A 21708-nucleotide genomic window follows, 5' to 3' on the forward strand; every position below is an offset into this window, starting at 1 on the left:
ATGTCTGATTTGCGGCAGTGACGTTGCCGACGACGTCGACGCCCTTGGAGTACTACTCTACAGTCCCACTCTACAGTAGATATTTCTGTAGGCGTTTTCTGTCCTTGGAGTATGTAGCTCAGGACCTGCGGCATCTGAATGGCGGCGGCCGGCTAGTGCATGCCGTAATTCAGAAAGATAAGCTGCAGAGAGCTGAGTTGTTCGGTCGACACGGCGACGTACGTTTACAACATTACCCTCCAGACGGGCTGTTCGGAACTCAGCTTGGCCTAACGGGGTCACTCGGGCTTCTCCGCAAATCACGGGTAAGGATAGTCACATGACACCGACGTAAGAGTTGCTCCTTTCTCTCTTACTCTACCTCTAGAATTGCATGGATGGCCATAATCTGCACCTAGTTCCATTCCATTTCTCAGAACTCGTTGTCCTTGGACGACGAGATGATCCCGCACCACCTCCTCGCCATGGGAATCCCGTCGTCGCTTTTATTATTGGCCTCGCAATTATATTGCTAGCATCCATTCTAAACGCTGCAGGTCTTAATCTCACAAAATTAGATCATGTAAGCCCTTTTAGAAGAATCAATAACTATACCGAATACCTTTTCCAGGTCAGAACAAGTTCTATACCTAAAGCCTCAAGGAGAAAAGATTGGTTACGCCCGCTATGGTTATTAGGAATGTTACTCTACATGTGCGTCGACTACCTTTCACTCAACGCAAACTCGAATCCACCTCCTTAATATTAGATTATCTCAACTAATTGGAAGTACTCTGGCTCTCGAGTACATGCGTGCTGGTCCGTTTGATTCCTCCTACAGATCCCACATCATTATGCTGATTTCTCCCCAGAATATGTCGCTCCGCTCGGCTCCACATCACTTGTTTTCAATTTTCTATTTGCTCGTTTTCTCGTAGGAACACCGGTGACGAGCACGGATATCTACGTAGGAATCAGTCCACGATGTCTCAGAATTTACAAACGCCTACCAATTCCTCTGTCTTCATTTAGGGTACCATCGTTGTCATCCTCGGAGTAATCGGCATCGTCGCGTTTGGGTCTATCAACAGCGGACTTGCCAGCGAGACTGACGTCGGTCGTCTCACGTATCTCTGGAATAGAGGAGGCTGGCTTCTTTACTTCTTTCTCATGTCCTTCGCCCTCTTTCTCCTTCTTCTCTTCACAACAAAACTCGATGCAATCCTCGCCGCACGTTCGGACATAAGCGCTGTTCCTTTTGCTGGCTACCCATCCTCTACACGTAATAATGATGCCAACTCACCGCAACTGAACGGAGGCGGCGCAAGCATTGTTAAGAAAACTTGGCTCAAGGTGAAACAGTTTTGGGCCAACGCGTCCATCAAGACCAGCCAGCTATTAGAAACTTGGACCGCTCCAAAGGGTGATAAAGCGATCGCGTGGACTCTAGGTATTGGTTGGGCTTGCTGTGGTGGCGGTTTAGCGGGTGGTACTTTGGTGTTTGCAAAAGCTACGTGAGTCCTCCCGTTGTTCTGGTGGTGTCAAGAGCTGTCAATACTAAACCAAACTCATGTAGGGTCAAGCTCTTATCTGGATCGCTGAGCCATGAAAATCCCGGAAATCAATTCGGGCATCCAGCGCCAATCTTTACCATCATACTTTTGGTATGCACCGCGGTGCTGCAAATTGTGTGTTTGAACCGAGGCTTGAAGGTCTATGATTCGACTCTGGTAGTACCCGTTTTTTATGGAGTCTATACTGCGACCGGTTTCTTGAACTCATTGGTACGTTATGTCAATTTCCATACACACATGGTCCCGAATACTCATGTTGGGTCAGATTTTCAACGACGACGTTGACGCCTACAAATCTTGGGCGCTGTTCCTTATATTCACTTCCATCATGATCCTCATATCGGGAGTTGTGCTTTTGACCCACAAGAAACCCGAACCAGGATCTATCAAGCCCGTCACACTAGGCGTGCCTGCACGCGGTAACAACAAGATGAAGGGGGCCAAGATGGCTCAGAGCAATTCAGACGGGGGGTCTGCAGGAGAAGACGGTGAACGAGAGGTTCTCTGGACGGTGGGTGATGGAGAGGATAATGGTGGTGGTGATGAGGGTGATGGTGATGGAGAGGACGAGGACATTGATCACCATCAGCATCCTCTCGGTGTGTCAACGGGTTCAGCACGACGAGCGAGTGGTTCCCGAGTTGCTACCCATGGAGAGGAAGGCAGGGGTTTGATGGAAGATGACAGAACGTGATGGGCACATATCTTGATCTAGCAGGGATGGGGAGGAAGAGTTGGACAGAGACTGAACGTAGATGATTACAGTAATATTTTTTTTGTGCATACCTACACATTAGCGATCCACACAGTGGTAATACGCCAAGGAAGGATACCATGTTGTTATCATTCGACAACACAAGAACAGGTCGTTACAGATCCAAATTACGGTCAATAAATTACTTGCTAAGTACCAAGAATTAAGAAAGTAGAAGTTGTCCTACGGCATCCTGTCGTTCCGTTTATGATTAAGTGTCTCCCCATGCATGTCAATATCGTTATTTCTCTTCCAATCCGCTCAACATAGCGAGCCACCTCTTCTTATCGATGACACCTTCATCTGTGAGAGGGTTCGTAAGAAGCGGAAGAAAAACAAATAGTTCGCACTCACAAAACCCATCGGTATCCGTTACCACGACATAGCGAGCACCAAGTTTAACGAAGAATTGGTGGACCATTTGCAATGGAGAATTAGATTGTACGGTAAGAGGGGCCTATAGTTTGATCAGAATCCAATGTACGGGGGACGAGGAATATAAATCCTAACGACCAACCTGATCCATATAAATACTGAAATCAAAGAGATCCAACCCATCTTGAGCGCTTTCCAATAAAGACGAGAAAGAAGAAGAAGCAATCCTTCCCCGACGGGCATGATGAGCGAAATGGACCTCTTCATCTCCTTCGTCAGCAACGAGGCCTAGAGAACGATTGAACCATGTTTATTTCTAACAAAAAGTTCCAGGAGGATGAAAATACATACTGAGAGCATGCTCCAGTTCATTAGCACCAATATACCCAGTCATCCTCATTCTATCATCGTGAGCGTTCTTCTTGAGGATTGGAAATCCACTATCGTCATTACAGAACGAGGCTAACACTTGCAGCTGGTCCCTGAGGGATTTCACTGTGTTAGGACGGTCAAGCCGAATGACTTCAACGTCGCGGACCGTGACATTTTCGATTGAAAAATCTCCCCAAACATACTCGTGCTTAGCTTCGAGGTAAGGTAGCTGCTGAAGGTCAATGACAAGATCATAAATGCCCTTGGGTTCGAGTGCATCGGCAACCGTCTTGGCGACAAGCACAGCAAGCATGACGGGAACAGCATAGGTCAAGGTATCTGTGAGTTCGAACATGATAACAGCCAGGGAGACCGTGGTTCTCTAGAAAGCTCGGGTTATTTGTCGGAAACAGCGGTCTACGAATGTTATAACTTACGGTAACACCGGACAGAGTTGCAGCTGCTCCTACCATGGCATACAATCCGGGGATGATACCTGCGTTCATGGCCAGTCAATCAGTGGTGAAAAGGAGAGGTACCTCTTATCGGCTTACAATCCAAATCTCCTCCACAAGCTTTGAATATCGGAGTCTCTGGACGCTGGTATTGCCAGTAGCGCATCCAGATACCAAAGACACGACCTGCAAGCGCACCTACGCCAAGAGTAGGTATGAAAATCCCAGCAGGCAGTTTGATGCCAAATGTAATTACGGTTAAACCGCCTTTAACTGCTAAAGCAATGAGAAGTGCGTTAACGACAGGCATGACATGGTCAAGCGAGCCTGGGTCGACAATGCAAAGGCCGGCATGGGTGTTTGTTGATCCAGTTCGACACTCGGCAAAAAGGCTATAAACGAGTTCGGTTCCTCCCATACGGGTGTAAGGATTGAGAAAACAAAGCATTGTTGTCAATAGCGTAACCTAAGAATCATGTGTATCACTCTCAGTGCGGGGGAGGACAATGAGATGTCTTACCAGGAGAACCTCAGCAATGGGGTGAGATCTTAGCCAGGTGCCGCTGCGAACATAACGACTCCATCTGATGTTCAATTTTGAGAAGTAAGCACCATAAACACCCTGAGAACAACGTCAGGAGATGAAACGGCTATGAATAGGCATGCTTACTCCGAATACACCAAGCAGGAGGAAGGGCAGTAGCTCGTATGCGTGCCAATCTTTCTCGTAAGTAACTTGCAATAGAACTAGCTTTCCTGTCCCAAACGGATCGAGCATCTTCAAAGTGATAGCAGCGACCATGGCACAGAAGAAGCTAAGCAGAAATTTGTTACTGATGGTACGACGAATATCGGAATAAAATCACCTCCTCCACATAACCTATGAAGTGTGCATTAATATAACTAGAATGAGATTCATATAAATGCTTACTTTGGGCGGGAAAAAGTAAGAAACCTCTTCCAAACTGAAGAGGGTACCACCGATAGGGGCACCAAAAGCTACAGCAACACCTGCGGCACACGCAGCACTGAGAATTTCGCGACGCTTGGCTGATTTGAAAGAATAAGTGAATAAGTGAATACCTTCGCGGAGCGCTATGAAATTTACCTTCGTTGTTCTCATATTTACTGTGGAATCTACTGACGATATTTCCTACACAGCTGGCGATGTGTACGAATGGACCTTCTTTGCCGAGAGACAGCCCAGAAGCTACAGAGAGAGCTAAGCCCACCGACTTGGTGAATAGAGTGCGACCTCCAAGGTAGCCGTGAATCACGAAACCTAGAAACGAATTAAGTGTCCTTTAACTTTTATAATTTGGCTTTTTGATAGGCCGCACAACGAACCGGAAAGTATGGTCTTGACTTCGGGGATTCCACTCCCAGCAGCCTGATAGAAGTTTAACGGAATCACATACAATAAAGTGAATGGGTGAACGTTCTCACATAGAACATGACCTTGCGTCTTGGGGCGGCTCCATTAGGAGTGCTCGGATCAAATTCAGGAGACAAAACGCCAGACTCTTTACGGGTCACAAAAGTCGTTGAATTAGTGAGATATATCGTCAGAAGGCATGAGGTCAGCGCAAGAGTGAGCTATGCGAAGGATTAGTAGAGGTATTTGTCGAAGTATATCGCGAACTTACCGCAATTGCTGTATATGAAATATATTCTAGAAACTCGCTTCCGGCTTCACCATCCTTCCGCTTCAACACCTCAGACCAAGTCCTCCACGAGAGGCACACATCTTGCGTTGCCTTGCTTGAAAACACAGCAGCAACCTCGTCCGCTTGAGGGCAGCAAAATCGTCGTGCGAGATACCATCCCCTCGTACAATAACCCTCTTTGAAATCAAACAACAGTTGCTCACTGCGTACAACGAGGAAGGCAATGATGGCCGTCAGAAAGCCGACAACGGTGACAATAATCCAGCCCAAACTCTTGTCAAAGGCAAGACGTAAACGGGACCTCCACGACTTTCCTCTTCTCAGTTTTGAAAACCGGGTGGAATCTTTAATAGCGTCGTGCAGCCAATCGATGGATGTGAATGAGGAGTACCAGACTCGGATGCCGTTGATTTTTGCATCCAAATGGGCAGACATGTCATCATTCCTCGAATCCAAAGGGGCATCGTAAGCCGAAATGGGGCGTAGCGAAAGTCGAGAGTTCCTGAGGTCAAATGTTGAGGATGCTGGGGATTGGAGTATAGATGAGGTGCTTCTTCGAGATAGCGGCTTTTTGAAATGAGAGATGGTTCCATAAGTATCTGAATGATTTCTAGTTGCATTCGGATGCAGGGGATCCGTTTCACCCGATGTATCAGCTTGGGTGGAAGCAGGAGTCGAAATAGCACTGTCAATGCGGAGAAGGCGTTGACGTCGGTTGATTGTTGACAGTGGAGGACCGAGAACGCAGTCCGTCAGGCTGGGCTCGCTATTAGGCATCATGAAAGAAAAGTCCAAGTATAATATAGCGACACTACCCCTTCAGACGTGCCGGACGGGCCGGACTTGCTCTGGTAGCTGTGGGAAAATTTGAACGTGGCAGGGACATCGTTTCCCGGATAGCCGGAAATTAGTACTTAGTACTTGGGAGGCTTTTTGAGTCTTTGGACTACTTGACTCCAATACCCCACCATGTCTACGACCCAAGCTGGCATCTTCTCTACTTTGCGGCCCTTTGGTCTCCCACCCGCTCCCATTCTCTCCCTAATACTGACCTACGGTCTCAACTTTGTGGCTACTCCTCGGCAGTACTATGGTCCTCTCCTTGGGAAGAACAACGACGACCCGGCGAGCCTTCTCTCTCGTGCAGAACATGAGAAAGGGGTGGTCCCCCCAGAGAAGCTCGTCAAAATTACCAGAGCCAAAGGAGCCGCTGCTAATCTGGCAGAAAACATGCCCTTATACGTAGTGGCGAGTCTCGTCAGTTGGTTGGCTGGAGTGAAGCCTGAATATCAGAACGCCTACCATAGTGTGTGGTTCCTCTGTCGTGTCGCCTATAAGTGGGCGTATCTACAAGGGAACGGCACGCTTAGATCTATATTCTTGTGAGTTTTTTTTCCCCACAGTATTCGGTGTTTCGGAGCTAATGTGCCGGAACGATGGATTAGCTTTTCGGCTTCCGTCTCCACGTTCGTGATGCTGATCCACGGTGGGAACTTGCTAGCCACGAAGTACTGAGTTTTAGGGTCTGGACTCCCAATCATAATGTAACAATACCTGTACAACGAAAAACACACAGAGTTCGCTTCATTGTTCCGTGCGCGTTTGGCTTCTTTGAAGTATCGTGGTCACTTGACTTCGGCGCCAACAAAGCTGAGAGCAAGGTAGAACGACTATCTTCTTCCGTAACGAGCCGGGCTTGCCAGGCTAGCTGAGAGCAGATGAGGCTGCTGCGATGGGTTCTCCGATCGTCCCGTGCTTCGTTCAAAACGACCCATATTCTCCTCAAATAGCGTAGTCGGCCATTCTCATCTTGTTGCCCGGAAATTCAATATTTCAATGCCGGACCGCATCAAGCGTGATTTTGAGATTGAAGCATTATCTAACTGCAAGTCAATGTGCTTGTCGTCCTAAAATCATTATGCATTACTTGAATTTGAGTAGCACTGTTTATATGGGACGCACGATGATTTTAGATTGCCCTAGTACCCTCTCGCTTTCTTGTTTTGTTGCGCTTATCAACGCGACTGCAGCTTCTGCAAGTCGATGAGCGCCGCATGTTGCGTTACGATAACTGCAAAATAAATATGTTCCCGACGGTGCCTAGGAAACAGACAATGTTGATTATACGACGTGGAACAACTATCGCTACAGTGGAATCGGGGTTCGAGTGGCTTCGGCATTCAAATCTTGAATGCAGCATGACTAGTCCTCCCGTTACTTCTTCGATGGCTATTTCCAGGGTTGCTCTTCATCTTCATGATGGTCCGCGAGATCTCTATTTGAATAGGTAGCGCCTGAGTCGAGCGTGTTCGCCATTAGCATTTAGGCACTGATCAACTTGAGGGTCAGTTGGAAGAAGCTACCTCGATCGTGTGAAAATTCTCGTCTGCCCTCAGCTTCCTTTCATTCATCATGGTATGCTCGTTGCATCAGTCCTCCGTTTCCCTCTACTCACTCTCGACAGCCTCAAAACGAGTATATTGAGGAACATATAAAGCGGCATGGAAGACGGTTAGATTACTTCGAAAAAAAGTACGTAGTTGACCTCACTTCTCCTGAAGAATGACAAACTTTTTCGATTAGACGCAAGCGTGAGGCTCGTTCAGCTCACCGCTCATCGGCCGTCGCCCAAAAAGCCTTCGGTATTAAGGCTAAACTTCTTCACGCGAAACGACATGCAGAAAAAGTTCAGCTCAAGAAAACTCTCAAAGCCCATGACGAGCGAAATGTCAAACAGGCGGACTCGTCCACTGTTCCCGACGGTGCATTGCCCACCTATCTGCTCGATCGTGAAGGTCAAAAAGATGCAAAGGCGTTGTCGAGCGCCATTAAGCAGAAGCGGAAAGACAAAGCGGCCAAGTATGCTGTTCCCCTACCGAAGGTTCGCGGGATAGCAGAGGACGAGATGTTCAAAGTCATGAAGACAGGGAAAAGCAAGAGTAAATCATGGAAGCGGATGGTCACAAAAGCAACATTTGTCGGGGAGGGATTCACAAGGAAACCGCCAAAAATGGAGAGGTTTGTGAGGCCCATGGCGTTACGATACAAAAAGGCAAACGTCACACATCGTATGTCTTGAAGCAGCTGGATCTTCTGAAACCCAATCTAAAAAATCATATCTGTAGCCGACCTAAAGGCCACCTTTCAACTTCAGATTCTCGGTGTCAAAAAGAATCCCCAATCGCCCATGTACACACAACTTGGCGTCATGACAAAAGGAACTGTTATAGAAGTGAACGTCTCTGAGCTAGGCATGGTGACCACAGGGGGAAAAGTTGTTTTTGGTAAATACGCGCAGATTACCAACAACCCCGAGAACGATGGTTGCATCAACGCTGTTCTCCGTACGCTCCTTTTCATCCCCGATATCTGATTTTTCACTGACTCTTGTTTCCAGTTGTTTAATGCTTTGATTTTCTTATGACTTTTGTATCAATATCAATATATTGCGTAGTACGGCGCCAAACCGTGTAGGTGGCGTGACGGTGAGAATGGATGGCCGGTTCCAAAATTGGCCCATTTCCGCCTTTTATAATTTATGGTTGGAAAATGTCACCATGGCCAGTAGGTGGGTGGATCTTGAACCAAATCGAAAAAATTGATTACGCTATGCTTTAAAACATTGTAGCTGCTTTACAATGCATTGTTGGAACTCATTCAACCCTCATTTGGTCCCAATTGCAGCTACATTCTTGCCATATACCAACCCAAAATTGCCTTTTCCCAATACGGACCTGAAAGGGGCCTCGATAGCGTCATCATGGCCGCTTCCTAGAATGGCATCCCACCCCTCCCCTATTTAATGTTGTTTCTTTTGGCTTCATACCTTGACGTCCCTCGACTTAGCTGTGGAACGATGGGTCAATACTGGAATTTGCTGAACCTCGACAGAGAGCAGAACATAGGGCACTTGGGAAAGTGGCTGGAATGGTTTCCCGGCATCAGCTTTTCCGACCTTGCACACCTTCAACGTGTTCTGAGGACTCCGCCCGACCCGTCGCAAGGCAGACTCAACCGGGGAAAACCACCAAGGCTAGCTTACATTTCCTCTGCCCTCTTCAAGTCTGTGGTGCTTATTAGTTCTCAGGTACATACATGTCTGGGCCTGGAAGTCCAAGGAACGTGAACCTCAGCCTCCAAACTTCACAGCGACAATCCATGACCTTCCGAACGAGCTTCACACCTTAATATTCTCCTTCATAGCTGATTACGAGACCGCTCTATGTCTCGGCATCACTAGTCGTCATTTTTGGGCAGCAGGGACGGCCCGCATTTCATCTCTGTTTCTCGAATTCTGCGCCAATCCAGAAGGCTGGGCAGGCTGTCGCCTCATGTTTATGGGCGAGTACGCCGACAGTCTCCCTAAAAAACTCACCGACGCGCCGTGCGAAAGCGACCGTCTCACGATCGATGAAGCACACGAGATATACAGCTTCCCCAGAACGCGTATCCCGTTGAAGGGCAGCCTCGGACGTGTTATTGACGACGTTGTCGCTCGAATTCAACAATTTCAGCCGTGGGTGCATCCTTTTGATGGATGGTGTGTCCGAGACACTACCAACGCCGGCTCTCGGATGTGGGTCCTTCGAAATCTTGACACCAAGGAGTACATTCGACACACAGACATTGACCATGACAATGACAGTGAATATCGGGAATTCTATGACGTGGGCCACAAGTTCGCTCTCAGGACGTCTTGGGGAGACATCGGTCACCCTGTTGCAAGTGGTGCGTGGGCGGGTGATAGATTCGATATTGTGCCTGAGGACGACCTCGAGATTGTAGTAGGAGAAGATGGTCAAGTCACAAAGGTGAATGGGTGGGAGGACGTCACCGACGAAGTGTCTAAGGAGATCGATTCTCTGGTTGACCTGTTATAACGCGGGCTTGTCCAGTAGTTGCAGCAGCTCAATTTCAATCTTATCCTTCAAACATAACATAATACAAAAATACTCTTTCCCTGATTCCCTCTGCCCGACTCTCCAGAAATTCTACACTGTTTTCCTAGATTAGGTACTGTGCATAAGTATAGTACAGTGACAAGAACAAGAACAAGATATGATTCCCAATCGGCCCCCAGTACGCTGACCATTGCTTTTCGCACGCACAAGGTTTCACTCACCGATCACCCTCCCTCTAAAATTGTTCGAACATGGCAAACGCTGGACTTGGAGTACCTGTCAAACTACTTCACGAATCATTGGGACATGTTATCACAGTCGAACTCAAAACAGGGCAACTGTATCGAGGAAAACTGGCGGAAGGTATGTTTGATCACATCTATCGCGTAGCGAACGACTCAAATCTTATTTTCGTGTTTTTTAGCTGAAGACAACTTGAACATATCACTAAAAGAGATTACCGTTACTGCAAGAGATGGAAGGGTATCTCAACTAGATCAGGTCTACATACGGGGAAGTATGATTCGGTTCTTCATCGTCCCTGATATGTTACAGAACGCACCGATGTGAGCTGCTGGTTGATTTTGTCGTTCATCTACTGTTCTAATGTCGATTACTAAAAGGTTCAAACGTGTTGGGCCAAACGCAATGAGAGGAAGGGGTATTGGTACGGCTCGTGGGCGAGCAACAATTATGCGGGGTGTGTTTTTCAAGTTGTTCACCTGATTATGGATGCTGATCTGTTGTTACTTTCTATCCAGCGAATGGTGCGTTTTGGGTTCTGTTTCGAGGCTTATGGTTGTCGCTGACTTGTTCGTTTTGCCAGCTCGACGAGGTCGCGGTGTTGCGCCCACAGCGGGCCGTGGAATTCGACGATGATTACTTCGTTTCTTACGTCGACCGAACTCGTTCTGTCGTTATGGTCGTGTTGTAAGAATAATGAAGCTTATCATCGGTGTTGACAGCTGTAGTGGCCATCCCTAGGTCTCTGCCTACTCTTACCAGGTCTCTGCATTGTATCTACTACCCAATCCAATAATATCTTTTCGTCGAGTAATAGCTTGATGTCAAGACACAGGAGGAATGTACATACATCAGCCACTAATTTAAGATGCGCGTGCGGCGTGTTTGACAATAGCCGCACATTTCTTTTCATTCAACTTCCATCATGTCGAACCAAAATATGGACATGGACGTGGATGAACCTGCCGCTCCTGACCCTCTCCCTGACCCACCTGTTCGTTCATATTCCGTACCACTCCGCGAATCTGACTTGACCGTTGGCTATGTCTATTCTGCTGAAATGACCAATCATTACGATCCACAAGGGCATCAAGAGGATCCCAAACGAATAACGACTATATGGCAGGCAATACTTAAAGCAGAATACCATCAAAGAATGAAGTCTATACCGATTCGACCCGTGAAAAGACACGAGGTACTTCTTGCGCATAGCGAGGATCATTGGGATAAGGTGCTGGCAATCGAACGTGTGTTATGTCCCAAACATCTCAATGTACATGCTTCTCACCCGAGATTGGAGCATTCAGACATGACCACACAACAGATATTAGATTCTAGAGAATATTACGAGCAGCTCTCTTTATACGTGATGCAAGGTACAACTCGAGCGGCTTGCCTTAGCTGTGGAGGCGCGGTAGAGGCCTGTCTGGCCGTTGCTCGTGGAGAATTACAGAAGACCTTTGCTATAATACGTCCTCCAGGTCATCATGCAGAACCAGATGAACATATGGGATTTTGCTTCTTCAACAATGTTGCGGTGGCAGCGCGGGTCGTACAGCAGAGCACAAAAACCAAAAGAATCTTGATACTCGATTGGTGAGTCGCAACTCAGTCGTGAAATGCAGCGGTTGAGTCTTACGCTCGCCAGGGACGTGCATCATGGTTAGACAGTTTCTCTTTTTGTTCTCCAACCATTAACTCGACGTGAATTCAGGAAATGGTACTCAAAAGGCCTTCAATGATGACCCGTCTATCCTGTACATATCCCTCCATCGCTACGACGAAGGAACCTTCTATCCATGTGGTCCGTTCGGTGGCCTACAATCTTGCGGTGAAGGACCCGGAATTGGATAGTAAGCTTGCTCTCCTTCTTGTGGTTCTCGGGTTTCATAAAAGTGGTAGTTCAGTAAATATCCCCTGGTCGGGGAAGGGGATGGGAGACGCCGACTACATACACGCCTTCCAAAAAGTGGTGATGCCTATCGCGATGGAGTTCGCCCCGGAATTGGTCATCAGTGCGTGTGAGACGATTCTGTTTTGCTCCTAATCTCATGCGAAGAGTCTTTAGTCTCCGCTGGTTTTGACGCGGCACATGGTGACGAGCTCGGAGAATGTTGTGTCTCCCCGACAGGCTATGCACATATGACCCATATGCTTTCTGGGTTAGCTGGCGGAAGACTGGTTGTCGCACTGGAGGTAATTTATCGGTTACGGTTTTTGGCTACCATACAACGTCACCTAATTCCTAGGGAGGTTACAATATCGACGTTACGACCAAGTCCGCAATGGCAGTCTTGAAGGTCATCTTAGGAGAAGCCCCCGATGAATTACCTCCTTTAATCGCCAGTGAATCAGCTACCGAAGTCGTATGGCTTGTTTCCAAGGAGCAAAGCAAGTACTGGCGAAGTGTCAATCCCAAGATCTGCGAACCACGCGAAGGTAGAAACAGTATTTTGTTTTATTGGGAGATATTCACTCTTCCGCATATCAACAGAGGTTGAACCGATCACATTTTCCATACCCGGTGCGTTTCTTTTTTTCTGAGTATGAATAGCTCCTCCGACGTGTCTTTCAGAAATACTCAAAGCCCATCGACAACATTATCTTCAATCTGTTCATAACATGATGACAGTGCCTCTCTTGGGTGATGAGCTCAACAAAAAGTTGTCCAGTCAGATAATGTGCACGTAAGTATCGGCCCCCAGTACGAAGTTCTGCTACTAACTACTGTGATCAGTCATGACTTGTTCGAGAATAATACGATGGTCGTGTTTGCACATGAATTGTGAGGTCCGCCTTCATTCCTTTGAGTAGATATCATCTCAAGGCTTTTCGTAGCGGGAATCTTCGAACCGAGCTTGCATCCGCGGTAACTTGTGATATCAATCTCGAAAAATCATATCTGGTAAAGTTAGTTATCTTCCACCACCCAATCAGTCCTTATTTCAATCTTTTCAGCTCGATTTCTCGAAAGAGCTGATAACGTGGGTGAGGAGCGAAGGATATTCGTTACTCGACATCAACCTTTTCCCCAAGCCGACCCCTGCTGTGACTATTTCTAAGGTACTTCTCACCCTAATTCTATTCCCTCTTAAGCGACCGACACAACGAATTTTGCGATAATTTAAGCGCTCAAGGTCTGCGCCAGATATTGGAAAGCAAGTCACTACTTATCTCTGGGATAACTACATCCAGTACGACACTTCCTCGCGCAAAACTTACGGGTTCTGAAAATTCTCTCTGTATCAGACTTTCTAGCGCACAAAGAGTCGTATTGATCGGGCACGGTCCTGGTGGTCAAGCAATCATGGATCTACTCGAAAACAGGAGTAAGTATCCTTTTTCATAGAAATAACTTTACTCATGTATGTCAAGCCACGAGTGTTATGAACACCGTCCGTGCAGTAATTCAAGTTGTGGGACATACCAAAGTCCCTATTTTACCGAAGTACTCAGACGAACTCAGGATATGGTACACTCAGGTTAGACTACATATCAATCCTCAACACACTTTATTCATTCGAATCATCGGCAGCGCTCTTATGTTGTGCTACCTTCAAGACATCGAGTATTAGGACCAGAAACGAAACCGAGAGATCTTAAAAGACATGGACACTTGTGCCCCATCGGTGGGTATTCGTGATCGTTTAAATCTTGCATATGAACCATATTAAGCTTGACTTTACAGAGGAATCCCAACCTCTCAAAATGATTATGCGCGCTCTACCTGGCATCCGTGAATATGTCAAGACTGTTCTAGAAAAACCCTAACAGTGAAGAAATTTGATTCGCGTCTATTCCTAGTCTAAAAAAGCTGTGCCCAAGATACCCGAATCACATTAGTACCATCTCTGCGTTGAAGCTCTCGCCTATCATGTTCGCCGCGCAATACATCTCACCGTCTTTCGTTGAAGTCACCACGTACAGACGAAAGGTCGCATTCGTACTTGGCTAATTAGGGTTATTGGCCTCCAGGAAACCCGAAGTTATATGTACTTCGCTACTCTCCTCCATGTTTCGGTTGAGAGTGTGATCCTTCCCGACCTTAGAAACGCTTGTTCTTCATGGAGGGGACCCCGACCGTTGGAAATCGGACGAGATGCATTCCTTCATGGAAATGTTGTCAAGAGCGTCGATTTCGTCCTTGACAGACGTAAGTATATTTACTTCATTTGAGCAATCGGACGAGTTCGACTTCGGTGAGGAAGTACTTCGTGACAAGGGATTGTGCTGCACATCGAACATAGGCGTGATCAGAAGGGTGAAATAGAAATCAAATCACTTGGACGGCACCACCTTCCCCGAAAAGTCTCTCGCAACCTCTACACTGCTCTGGTGGACTGCCATCTTATCGGTGGTTGTGAACTCGCACTGGATGTCGGGACTGCTGGTCCACAGAAGCTTGTCGATATTCAGGTCAACTTCCTGCGTCGCATGCTTGGCCTCGGAAACCGTTCCATCGTGTCCGTATTGTTCACAGAAACTGCGCTGTACCCGATTCGTCAGCGATGACTTTTGCTTGCATTGAGGTACTTACTATATCTCATTACACGCCCACCACCACCTGCTGGAGGACTTCACCTGACGACATTAGCGATGAACGCGAGCAACCGTCTCCGTGTGGCAGGGAGGTCTTTCGTGGATGTCTGATCTTGACTTGGTCATTTCCAAAGTACTAACAGATAATGACAGCCTTCTTCATTTACCGCCAACAGAGGAGTCGACTGAGGAGAATATCAAACAGTTAATCAAGACAGTGAGCTTGAATGTCTGTCGAAACCTACAACACGATGTGGACTCGTTCTCTCGATTGTCCCTTATCCGTGACCGCCTGGATCCTGTCGACCCCACAAAAAGCGATGATGCGGCAGGATTTCACACTCTCTACGTTCGCCATTACTTGACGAACATCCCTAATCATAGACACCGTATATCACTCACTCGACTCTTGTTGGGTGGGTTGGTACCATGCGTCTTTAGGGCGGCACCAGCGCGTACGGTGAGATCATCAGATGATTGGGCAAAGTTTCTGTGTCGCGCCTGTAATGCTCACTACGAAACTCCTGAGCATGTAATGTTTGCCTGCACGGGGGATGTCGAACTATCAGCACTCCGTAGTCAATTTATCACAGATATTGCCTCACGGACAACGTTGCAACGTACCGTACGTTTTTTGTAGTCTGGTAGTATTTAGGCTGCCTATGGTCTACCATCTCCAAAGAGGGGTGAGCTGATCTAGTTCCGGCGGTTCCCAGATATCTGGGACCATGCTGTGTAATCTTCTAAGAATATATTGGAGTGGCAGTGCACTCGCGGGAAGGGCATTCGCGATCTAGGATCCCCCACCCCTCGCTGTGAGGGGAAATTCCAACGACTTCCGGCTCAGTCAGGTCGTGGCACCGTCGTAAAATTCCATCGAAACCCAGTAAATGGCTGTTGCGGAGTAGAGCGCCATGGTCCTCAAACAATGAGACCGCCATGGACTCGATAACACAAACTGCCTCTGGTACTGAGGTGACCCATAAGGCGGAACTTATCTGCAGTGTTTCACAAAGAACCCCCCTACGTGTGACATGTCACTGTGCTGCCCACTACGCTTCATGAATAACGAACCATGATTCGGGAGGACCATCCTTCTGAACTCATCGAATGCTCGAATGCCGACTTTATCCAAACATATTTTCAACGAAACTTCCTTGATGATACATTGGTGGATAGCATAGTAGAAAAGTTGAGGGGTGGTAATGTCCTGTTGAAGAATGGTTGGCCCGATCTTCGCGTTGAAAACGACACGTTCGCACCTCTCTCCAGAGTCGCTTCGGCCATTGCAAAGGTCGCCGAGTCCTGCGGTGTTAAGGAAAAGCGGAACTTTTGGGTTGTGTCGAACCCCACGAAAGCGGGCGAGTTCGACACTATGGGATATCGACATTTCCCTGATGTGCGATGTGTTAGCAACGACACAAAAATCCAGCTTTGCTGCCCCGAACGCGTAGCCAACAAAAATGCCAGTAACCATATACAACCCGATGAAGAAAACGAAGGACGATTCTCTCGTGCGGCTCACAATGTATCTGTATTGGGGGAACTAAAGCCCCACGACGCGAAGGCCACAGCTCAGGACGTCAGTCTCGTGGCACCTCTACTTCCATGGTTAACTCCCTTTTTCTCCTCAGGATGAGAAGAAACTTCTCTTCGCAGCCAATGAAATCATGTTTGATGATCCGACCAGGCGATTCATATTTGGGTTCACCATAGAGGCGACAACGATGCAGATTTGGTTCTTCTGCCGATCGCACATTGCCAGGTGCGAGAAGTTCAACTACCATCAGGTCCGCATTCTGCCCTGACTGATATGCATGAGGCTAATTTGAGGTTCAGGAACCACGACCATTCATTAAATTCCTGTTGGCGGTAATGTTTGGCAGTCGGGAGCAGCTTGGTTGGGATCCTACGGTAACACGACTTTCGAAAACGGTGAACGGTTCGAATATAATCGGTTACGAGTACAAGATCGGTCGCAGAACATTTCACACTATCGGAAACCCAATCTCTGAACTTTCAGCATATCATCTTGTTTCCCCAGCGACGCGAGTCTGGAAAGTAGTCACCCAGACTGGGACATCTGGTTCGATGTATGTGCTCACCGACGTTCGGCCATACAAGGATGCCAAGCTCGAGAAGGAAATTCTGGACGATATGTTCGACAAGTTGGCCAAGGTTGACAAGGAGAATAGCAGAAATGGCACACCTACCACGCATGCAGAGGCCGCGAAGCCCTTCTTCCTCACTATCTTGGAGGATGGGCCCGTGGCAAACACTGAGGGCGAGAACGACGTCACTGTGCTCCCCCCTACTTATCAGCAGGTCCAGTGGACTGATGCCCAACAATTGTGCATAAGGTTTAGCTCGAGAGACCTCATCAGCGATGGTCTTCCTTTGCCCGACCCGTATAAGCTCCATGTTCGTCGGTTTGAGAGACGGAAACATGTACGCCGTTTGGTGAAGGAGATCTGCGAGAGCGTATATGAATTGACTGACATGCTGCAGTTTATCAAGTGCATGAAAGATGTACTCCGAGGTTAGTTCATCGTTAAAGTTGGGATTGTAGCTCATTCTCAAAGATATTTAGGTCTGTTCTACCTGCGCTTGGCTGGGTATGTCCATCGTGACGTCAGCCCTGGAAACTGCCTGTTCCATCTGAACCAAGGCAAAGTGTCCGATGTGGAATTCGGAAAGCACGAATCAAGTTGTACGGTTCATGATCCCATCACGGTTTGCTCCTCGCCTCCTTCCTGTCTGTCGCCCTCTAACCCATATCCGTCTTCCTAGGGAACAAAGGAATTTATGGCTGTGGAATATGCCGATGGCAATTATCTATATGTCTCTCAACTAGCACCTCACCTCCGGACTGGTCCCTCCAGGATATTGTCACTCCCATCGCTCTCAATAGACGTTGACAGACGTGTTATCTTCAACTACTACCATGATGTGGAGTCCGTAGCATGGATTTATCTATGGTTTCTCCATAATCGGTTTCCGTCGTCCATCCACAAAGCATTGACACCGAACAAGCGGGCTGAGCTACGGAAGCTTTACGAAGAGAGCAGTCGGTACTTTTGGGCTGTATCGGTCTGGAGGGCGAACGTCGTCACGGGCATATCGTCGATACTCACGGAACTCGCGAGACGTTTTATTAGTCTCTATGCAGGGAATGAAGAATTGGTAATGCCGCTTGCGCTGTTTGAGGACCTGCGAGAAGCATACGAAAACCTCGAGAAGGAACCTCAGGAACCTCGCACACAGGATCCTTGTTTCCATTGGCCGAGATCCTTATTTTCTCTCAAATTATACGAAACCTACATTGCCTGTTTCCAGGAGATACTTGATAAACAGAACAGTCGGGGTATCTTCACTATTCCAGTCAAAGCCACTTGTATATTGTTGGAGTCTGAGTAATAGCGCAGGTGCTGCACAATAGGCCAGATGCCTGAGCCCTACTTGGAGTCTGACTCAAATGCAAGAACATAAGTTACGCTCCGATTGCTGTGCGGTTACCTCGGCTCTCTCGGAGTACCATGGCCCCTAAACCGAAAATTCGTCTCGAAACAAAATCATCTCATTGAGCGAAACAAATCTATGTTTCCTTTGTGTTGATCGGATTGTACTGTATGTACATTGTACATGTATTACATGGGATGTAAATCGTTACCATGGATAGCTGTGCCGGTTACCTCGGCTCTCTCGGAGTACCACTAAACCGAAAGTTCTCCGTCTCAATATTGAGCGAAAACACCACCGAAACCACAAATCGTTTCCACCGTGACCACAGACTACCGCCGGGGCGGATCTACCTTTGTTTTCTCAGTTTCTGAATAGGGGCTGTTCTATGATCACCCGAGGCGGTGTTCGACATGGTGATACCGGATATAGCGCTCTTTAAGTGCTGTTCACCATCTCTCTTCCCCATCAACCCCCACCATGCCACGCACCTATTGGAAGGAGTTCTTTTTCAGGAGCAAGACCTTTTGTTGCTGTCTGCCTGTGAGGTTTGGCTTGATCTCTATGTCGTTCTTGGGCATTCTTTTCGGAGGTATCTTATCCATCATTTGCTGGTTTGAGGTTGCAAGTGAGTTTCCAACTTTTCAGTTTACATCGAGTCATTCCAATTTCCTCAGATGTTGAACTGGAGGCACCAACGAAAGCGGCGCTCATAGTTGGTGGATTGGTGGAGACGATTCTATTCGCGGCGTCCATGTTGGGGTGCGTTGTGCGCGTGGTACGACTAGCACATTGACTACACTGACTCATTCGTCCTCAAGTTTCATAGGTGCAATTGTTCGCAAACAGTCGTTCGTACAGACCTATGCGTATATTCTATACGTGCACTTCGTGCTGAACCTCGCGGTCGCCGTGTACCTTCTTGTTATGGTCACTAAAGCGGCTTCGACTGCGGTAGTCAAGGCTTGCCAGCAAACTGTGAAAAACACTGGAGCACAAGATCAGTGCACCGGTTTGCTCAAAAGTGTACGTCTGGTTATAGTAGGCGTCTCAGCTGTCGTCTTGTTCGTAGAGCTGTGTACGCTCCCGTTCATCTGCTGTGTTTGCTACGTTTTGACGATTGTATCCTGCAATTTTTCTAGATGGGGCCATGATTGCCGCTCGGTACCTGAATCAGATCAAAGTAGAAAAACGAACAGCTCGTTCATCGCGTATCCAAGCTGCAGAAGAGTACGAAATTCAGACAAGGAAACGAACTTCCGGAATAACTCCGGGATTCAGTCCGCCTTCAGACTTCTCCCAGGATTTCAATCCATATGAAGCGGCCAATGTTCATCACGATCGCAGCACCGCGGGCTCCTCCCATAGCTACCAGAGTGTGCCATTATTATTACAAGATGGAAACGAGGCATATGATGGAGAAAGACGGACCCATGGACAGCTTGAAGAGGAGGACGAGGCTCGTATGCGGAAACCGGGTGATGCTCAAGACGATGTCGCATTTCCAAACCCTTTCCTTAGTAGAGACGAAACTGGGGGTGCTGTTAAAACTGTATACAGGCCATCACAACCAGCAGATGAGAACGAGCTTCCTCCACGATATTCGTAGATAATCCCCGGACCAGTGATATCCGGTGCACCCTTCTGGATTATTGGATCATTGAAGTATGTATCTTGTCATTTTTTATTTGAGACACCGCGAGTGTGGTATTTAGAAGTAGCTTATACCGGGACGCGTTTGTTTTCTGTCAGGTTATTCACACATTAGGAACAATACGATCTTTAGAAAACTCGAGCAAAGTGTATTATGACAAACTTAGAATCTTGTCTCAAGGGAATGCAGAAATAGTTTACGACACAAACACTACCCACTATCCCCGTTTGCCGTTATATTAGATGTGGTGCTTGCTGATGTTGTTGCGGCTGAGGATAGAGGGGTAGCAGATACCTGAGCAACCGATGGAGAATTTGTGCGGGACATCAAAGAGTTCAAGATGAGAGCTAACCCGCTCATCTGAGCTGGTTGAAGTTGTGATACATTGATTTCCAGGTTGAGCATATTGCCAGCGGAACCACGTAAAATAGCAGCGGGAGCCGGTTGTCCCGTTGCTGGTGCTGATGCTACGGCGGGTATGATACCGAGTTGATGGAGAGCTGGGAGTGAAGACAGAGGTAGTTGCACAGGAATTGCAGATCCGACCTGATAAGGAGCGGAGGATGGCGTTGAGTTTACAACAATGGGGAAGGTAGCAGAAGAAACTACCGACGGTGATGCCGCCGTTGGTGCGGGTATGGCGGCTGGTACTAGCGTTGATGTTGTCGGTGCTGATGATCCATGTACTGGCGCTTGGGCTGAGTGTGATGTAGATACAGGTGCAGCTGCAGCTGCGGTGGGAGTGATTGCGAAAGTGGAGATGGAGGGAGGTGTTGCTAACGCTGTACCGTACGCCTGGGCGTACGCATACGGATAGGCTCGATAGTAAGCAGTCGGTGCGGTGGGAACACTCGTTGGTACAGCCGAGGGATAGTAAGAGTGTCTCGGTGTACTGGAAGCCGCTCGCTTTGCTCTTTCTAGTCTCTCTAGTTCAGCACGGGCTGCCCTAAGCTCGCTGTTGAGTTTTGCCAATTCTGATCTCTCAGTCTCCAGTACAACTTGATCAAGTACTACAGCTGCTTCCTTGAAAGGTGTCTAGATATCGGGGTTATGAACGAAGAAGCTGAAGACTTGGATCGCACACTAACTTGGCCCGTTTTAATCCTGGCAATTCTGAACCGCTTTTCAAGGTTTCTTCGCCTTTTGAAACAACTCAAAGCAAACTTCGTTTCTACGTATCATGAGTAGATTTTCTAGTCGGAAATGTAAGAACCTGCCTTCATTTTCCTTCCTCAGCTGATCCGCCCTACTCTTTCCCTTACGATCGAATATCAGAGGCTTCAGATCCTCCTTGGGATTTAGATATATGTGATAAGGAAGAAGGCGTTTCACTATGTCGACAGTGTCTATAAATGGGGAATCGACATCGGGGTTGAGGGCGGCGGCATGATCCTCTGCCAGTCGTGATACAAACCTGATGACAATCGTAAAGATAGCCATGAAAAGATAACGTCGAACGTGGCCTCACCTGGCTGCAGTGGCATCTGTAATCTCATTTTCCTCCGAGGTTCTCAATTTCTTCTTTTGAGCTTTTTGAGGGGTCGGATTGTTACTCGACTGCCATGTTGATGGCCCAGGTTGTGGCGACTTCAATAATGACTGATACGACGAATCTGAGGTTTTTGGGGCAAAATTGGCTATGAATTGCGGGTTTGCAGGTGTAGAATGGGAAGAAAACGTTGGAAGTGGGTCTGTCGACATTTGCTACGAGGTTTGTTGTGATTTGGGCCAAAAAG

At 47.7% G+C, this 21708-nt stretch overlaps 10 protein-coding genes across 11 annotated transcripts; 8 read left to right on the forward strand and 2 right to left on the reverse strand.

Annotated features, from left to right (window-relative positions):
• The first annotated feature begins 336 nt into the window (after positions 1–336).
• On the forward strand, positions 337–2417 carry E1B28_000529 (uncharacterized protein). Its single transcript, XM_043146374.1, has 7 exons — positions 337–562; positions 611–693; positions 749–798; positions 852–946; positions 1012–1493; positions 1556–1763; positions 1819–2417. Exons 1-7 carry the CDS (start codon positions 374–376, stop codon positions 2245–2247), a joined length of 1536 nt encoding a protein of 511 aa, XP_043015076.1. The 5' UTR covers positions 337–373; the 3' UTR covers positions 2248–2417.
• Positions 2418–6001, reverse strand: E1B28_000530 (uncharacterized protein). The gene is made up of 14 exons (XM_043146375.1): positions 5156–6001; positions 4956–5105; positions 4857–4899; positions 4618–4791; positions 4441–4559; positions 4376–4389; positions 4180–4324; positions 4030–4131; positions 3609–3975; positions 3492–3550; positions 3034–3436; positions 2825–2970; positions 2662–2764; positions 2418–2610 (listed from the first exon to the last, which is right to left on the reverse strand). Exons 1-14 carry the CDS (start codon positions 5954–5956, stop codon positions 2549–2551), a joined length of 2688 nt encoding a protein of 895 aa, XP_043015077.1. The 5' UTR covers positions 5957–6001; the 3' UTR covers positions 2418–2548.
• A 144-nt stretch (positions 6002–6145) lies between these two features.
• Positions 6146–6691, forward strand: E1B28_000531 (uncharacterized protein; the record flags this gene model as incomplete). Its single annotated transcript, XM_043146376.1, has 2 exons — positions 6146–6558; positions 6622–6691. The coding sequence occupies 2 exons, from the start codon at positions 6146–6148 to the stop codon at positions 6689–6691; spliced, it is 483 nt and encodes a 160-aa protein (XP_043015078.1).
• An 897-nt stretch (positions 6692–7588) lies between these two features.
• Positions 7589–8581, forward strand: NSA2 (Ribosome biogenesis protein; the record flags this gene model as incomplete). Its single annotated transcript, XM_043146377.1, has 5 exons — positions 7589–7591; positions 7641–7708; positions 7760–8244; positions 8302–8520; positions 8574–8581. 5 exons carry the CDS (start codon positions 7589–7591, stop codon positions 8579–8581), a joined length of 783 nt encoding a protein of 260 aa, XP_043015079.1.
• A 926-nt stretch (positions 8582–9507) lies between these two features.
• On the forward strand, positions 9508–10056 carry E1B28_000533 (uncharacterized protein; the record flags this gene model as incomplete). The annotated part of the gene is made up of 1 exon (XM_043146378.1): positions 9508–10056. The coding sequence occupies one exon, from the start codon at positions 9508–9510 to the stop codon at positions 10054–10056; it is 549 nt and encodes a 182-aa protein (XP_043015080.1).
• Positions 10057–10328: 272 nt separating this feature from the next.
• E1B28_000534 (uncharacterized protein) lies at positions 10329–10956 on the forward strand (the record flags this gene model as incomplete). Its single annotated transcript, XM_043146379.1, has 5 exons — positions 10329–10440; positions 10502–10643; positions 10701–10777; positions 10839–10844; positions 10904–10956. The coding sequence occupies 5 exons, from the start codon at positions 10329–10331 to the stop codon at positions 10954–10956; spliced, it is 390 nt and encodes a 129-aa protein (XP_043015081.1).
• Positions 10957–11216: 260 nt separating this feature from the next.
• On the forward strand, positions 11217–14401 carry E1B28_000535 (uncharacterized protein). Its single transcript, XM_043146380.1, has 17 exons — positions 11217–11567; positions 11628–11916; positions 11969–11982; positions 12035–12173; positions 12223–12335; positions 12389–12516; positions 12570–12759; positions 12815–12844; positions 12896–13007; positions 13058–13105; positions 13159–13225; positions 13279–13383; positions 13450–13514; positions 13570–13649; positions 13696–13802; positions 13856–13949; positions 14009–14401. The coding sequence occupies exons 1-17, from the start codon at positions 11246–11248 to the stop codon at positions 14089–14091; spliced, it is 1986 nt and encodes a 661-aa protein (XP_043015082.1). The 5' UTR covers positions 11217–11245; the 3' UTR covers positions 14092–14401.
• A 1245-nt stretch (positions 14402–15646) lies between these two features.
• Positions 15647–18403, forward strand: E1B28_000536 (uncharacterized protein). Of its 2 annotated transcripts, XM_043146382.1 has the most exons (5): positions 15647–16441; positions 16494–16649; positions 16699–17398; positions 17450–17592; positions 17650–18403. In XM_043146382.1, the coding sequence occupies exons 1-5, from the start codon at positions 15935–15937 to the stop codon at positions 18274–18276; spliced, it is 2133 nt and encodes a 710-aa protein (XP_043015084.1). In that variant the 5' UTR covers positions 15647–15934; the 3' UTR covers positions 18277–18403. The 2 variants fall into 2 exon arrangements, with proteins under 2 accessions (XP_043015084.1, XP_043015083.1); XM_043146381.1 differs by having other exon boundaries at positions 15647–16649.
• Positions 18404–18783: 380 nt separating this feature from the next.
• E1B28_000537 (uncharacterized protein) lies at positions 18784–20114 on the forward strand. Its single transcript, XM_043146383.1, has 4 exons — positions 18784–18946; positions 18996–19080; positions 19140–19396; positions 19461–20114. The coding sequence occupies exons 1-4, from the start codon at positions 18799–18801 to the stop codon at positions 19925–19927; spliced, it is 957 nt and encodes a 318-aa protein (XP_043015085.1). The 5' UTR covers positions 18784–18798; the 3' UTR covers positions 19928–20114.
• Positions 20115–20201: 87 nt separating this feature from the next.
• On the reverse strand, positions 20202–21690 carry E1B28_000538 (uncharacterized protein). Its single transcript, XM_043146384.1, has 5 exons — positions 21441–21690; positions 21190–21386; positions 21061–21143; positions 20586–21007; positions 20202–20518 (listed from the first exon to the last, which is right to left on the reverse strand). The coding sequence occupies exons 1-5, from the start codon at positions 21671–21673 to the stop codon at positions 20440–20442; spliced, it is 1014 nt and encodes a 337-aa protein (XP_043015086.1). The 5' UTR covers positions 21674–21690; the 3' UTR covers positions 20202–20439.
• Between the last annotated feature and the right edge of the window lie 18 nt (positions 21691–21708).

This window comes from Marasmius oreades, chromosome 1, assembly GCF_018924745.1.
Source record: "Marasmius oreades isolate 03SP1 chromosome 1, whole genome shotgun sequence".
In the NCBI taxonomy this organism is placed as follows: Eukaryota; Fungi; Basidiomycota; class Agaricomycetes; order Agaricales; family Marasmiaceae; genus Marasmius; species Marasmius oreades.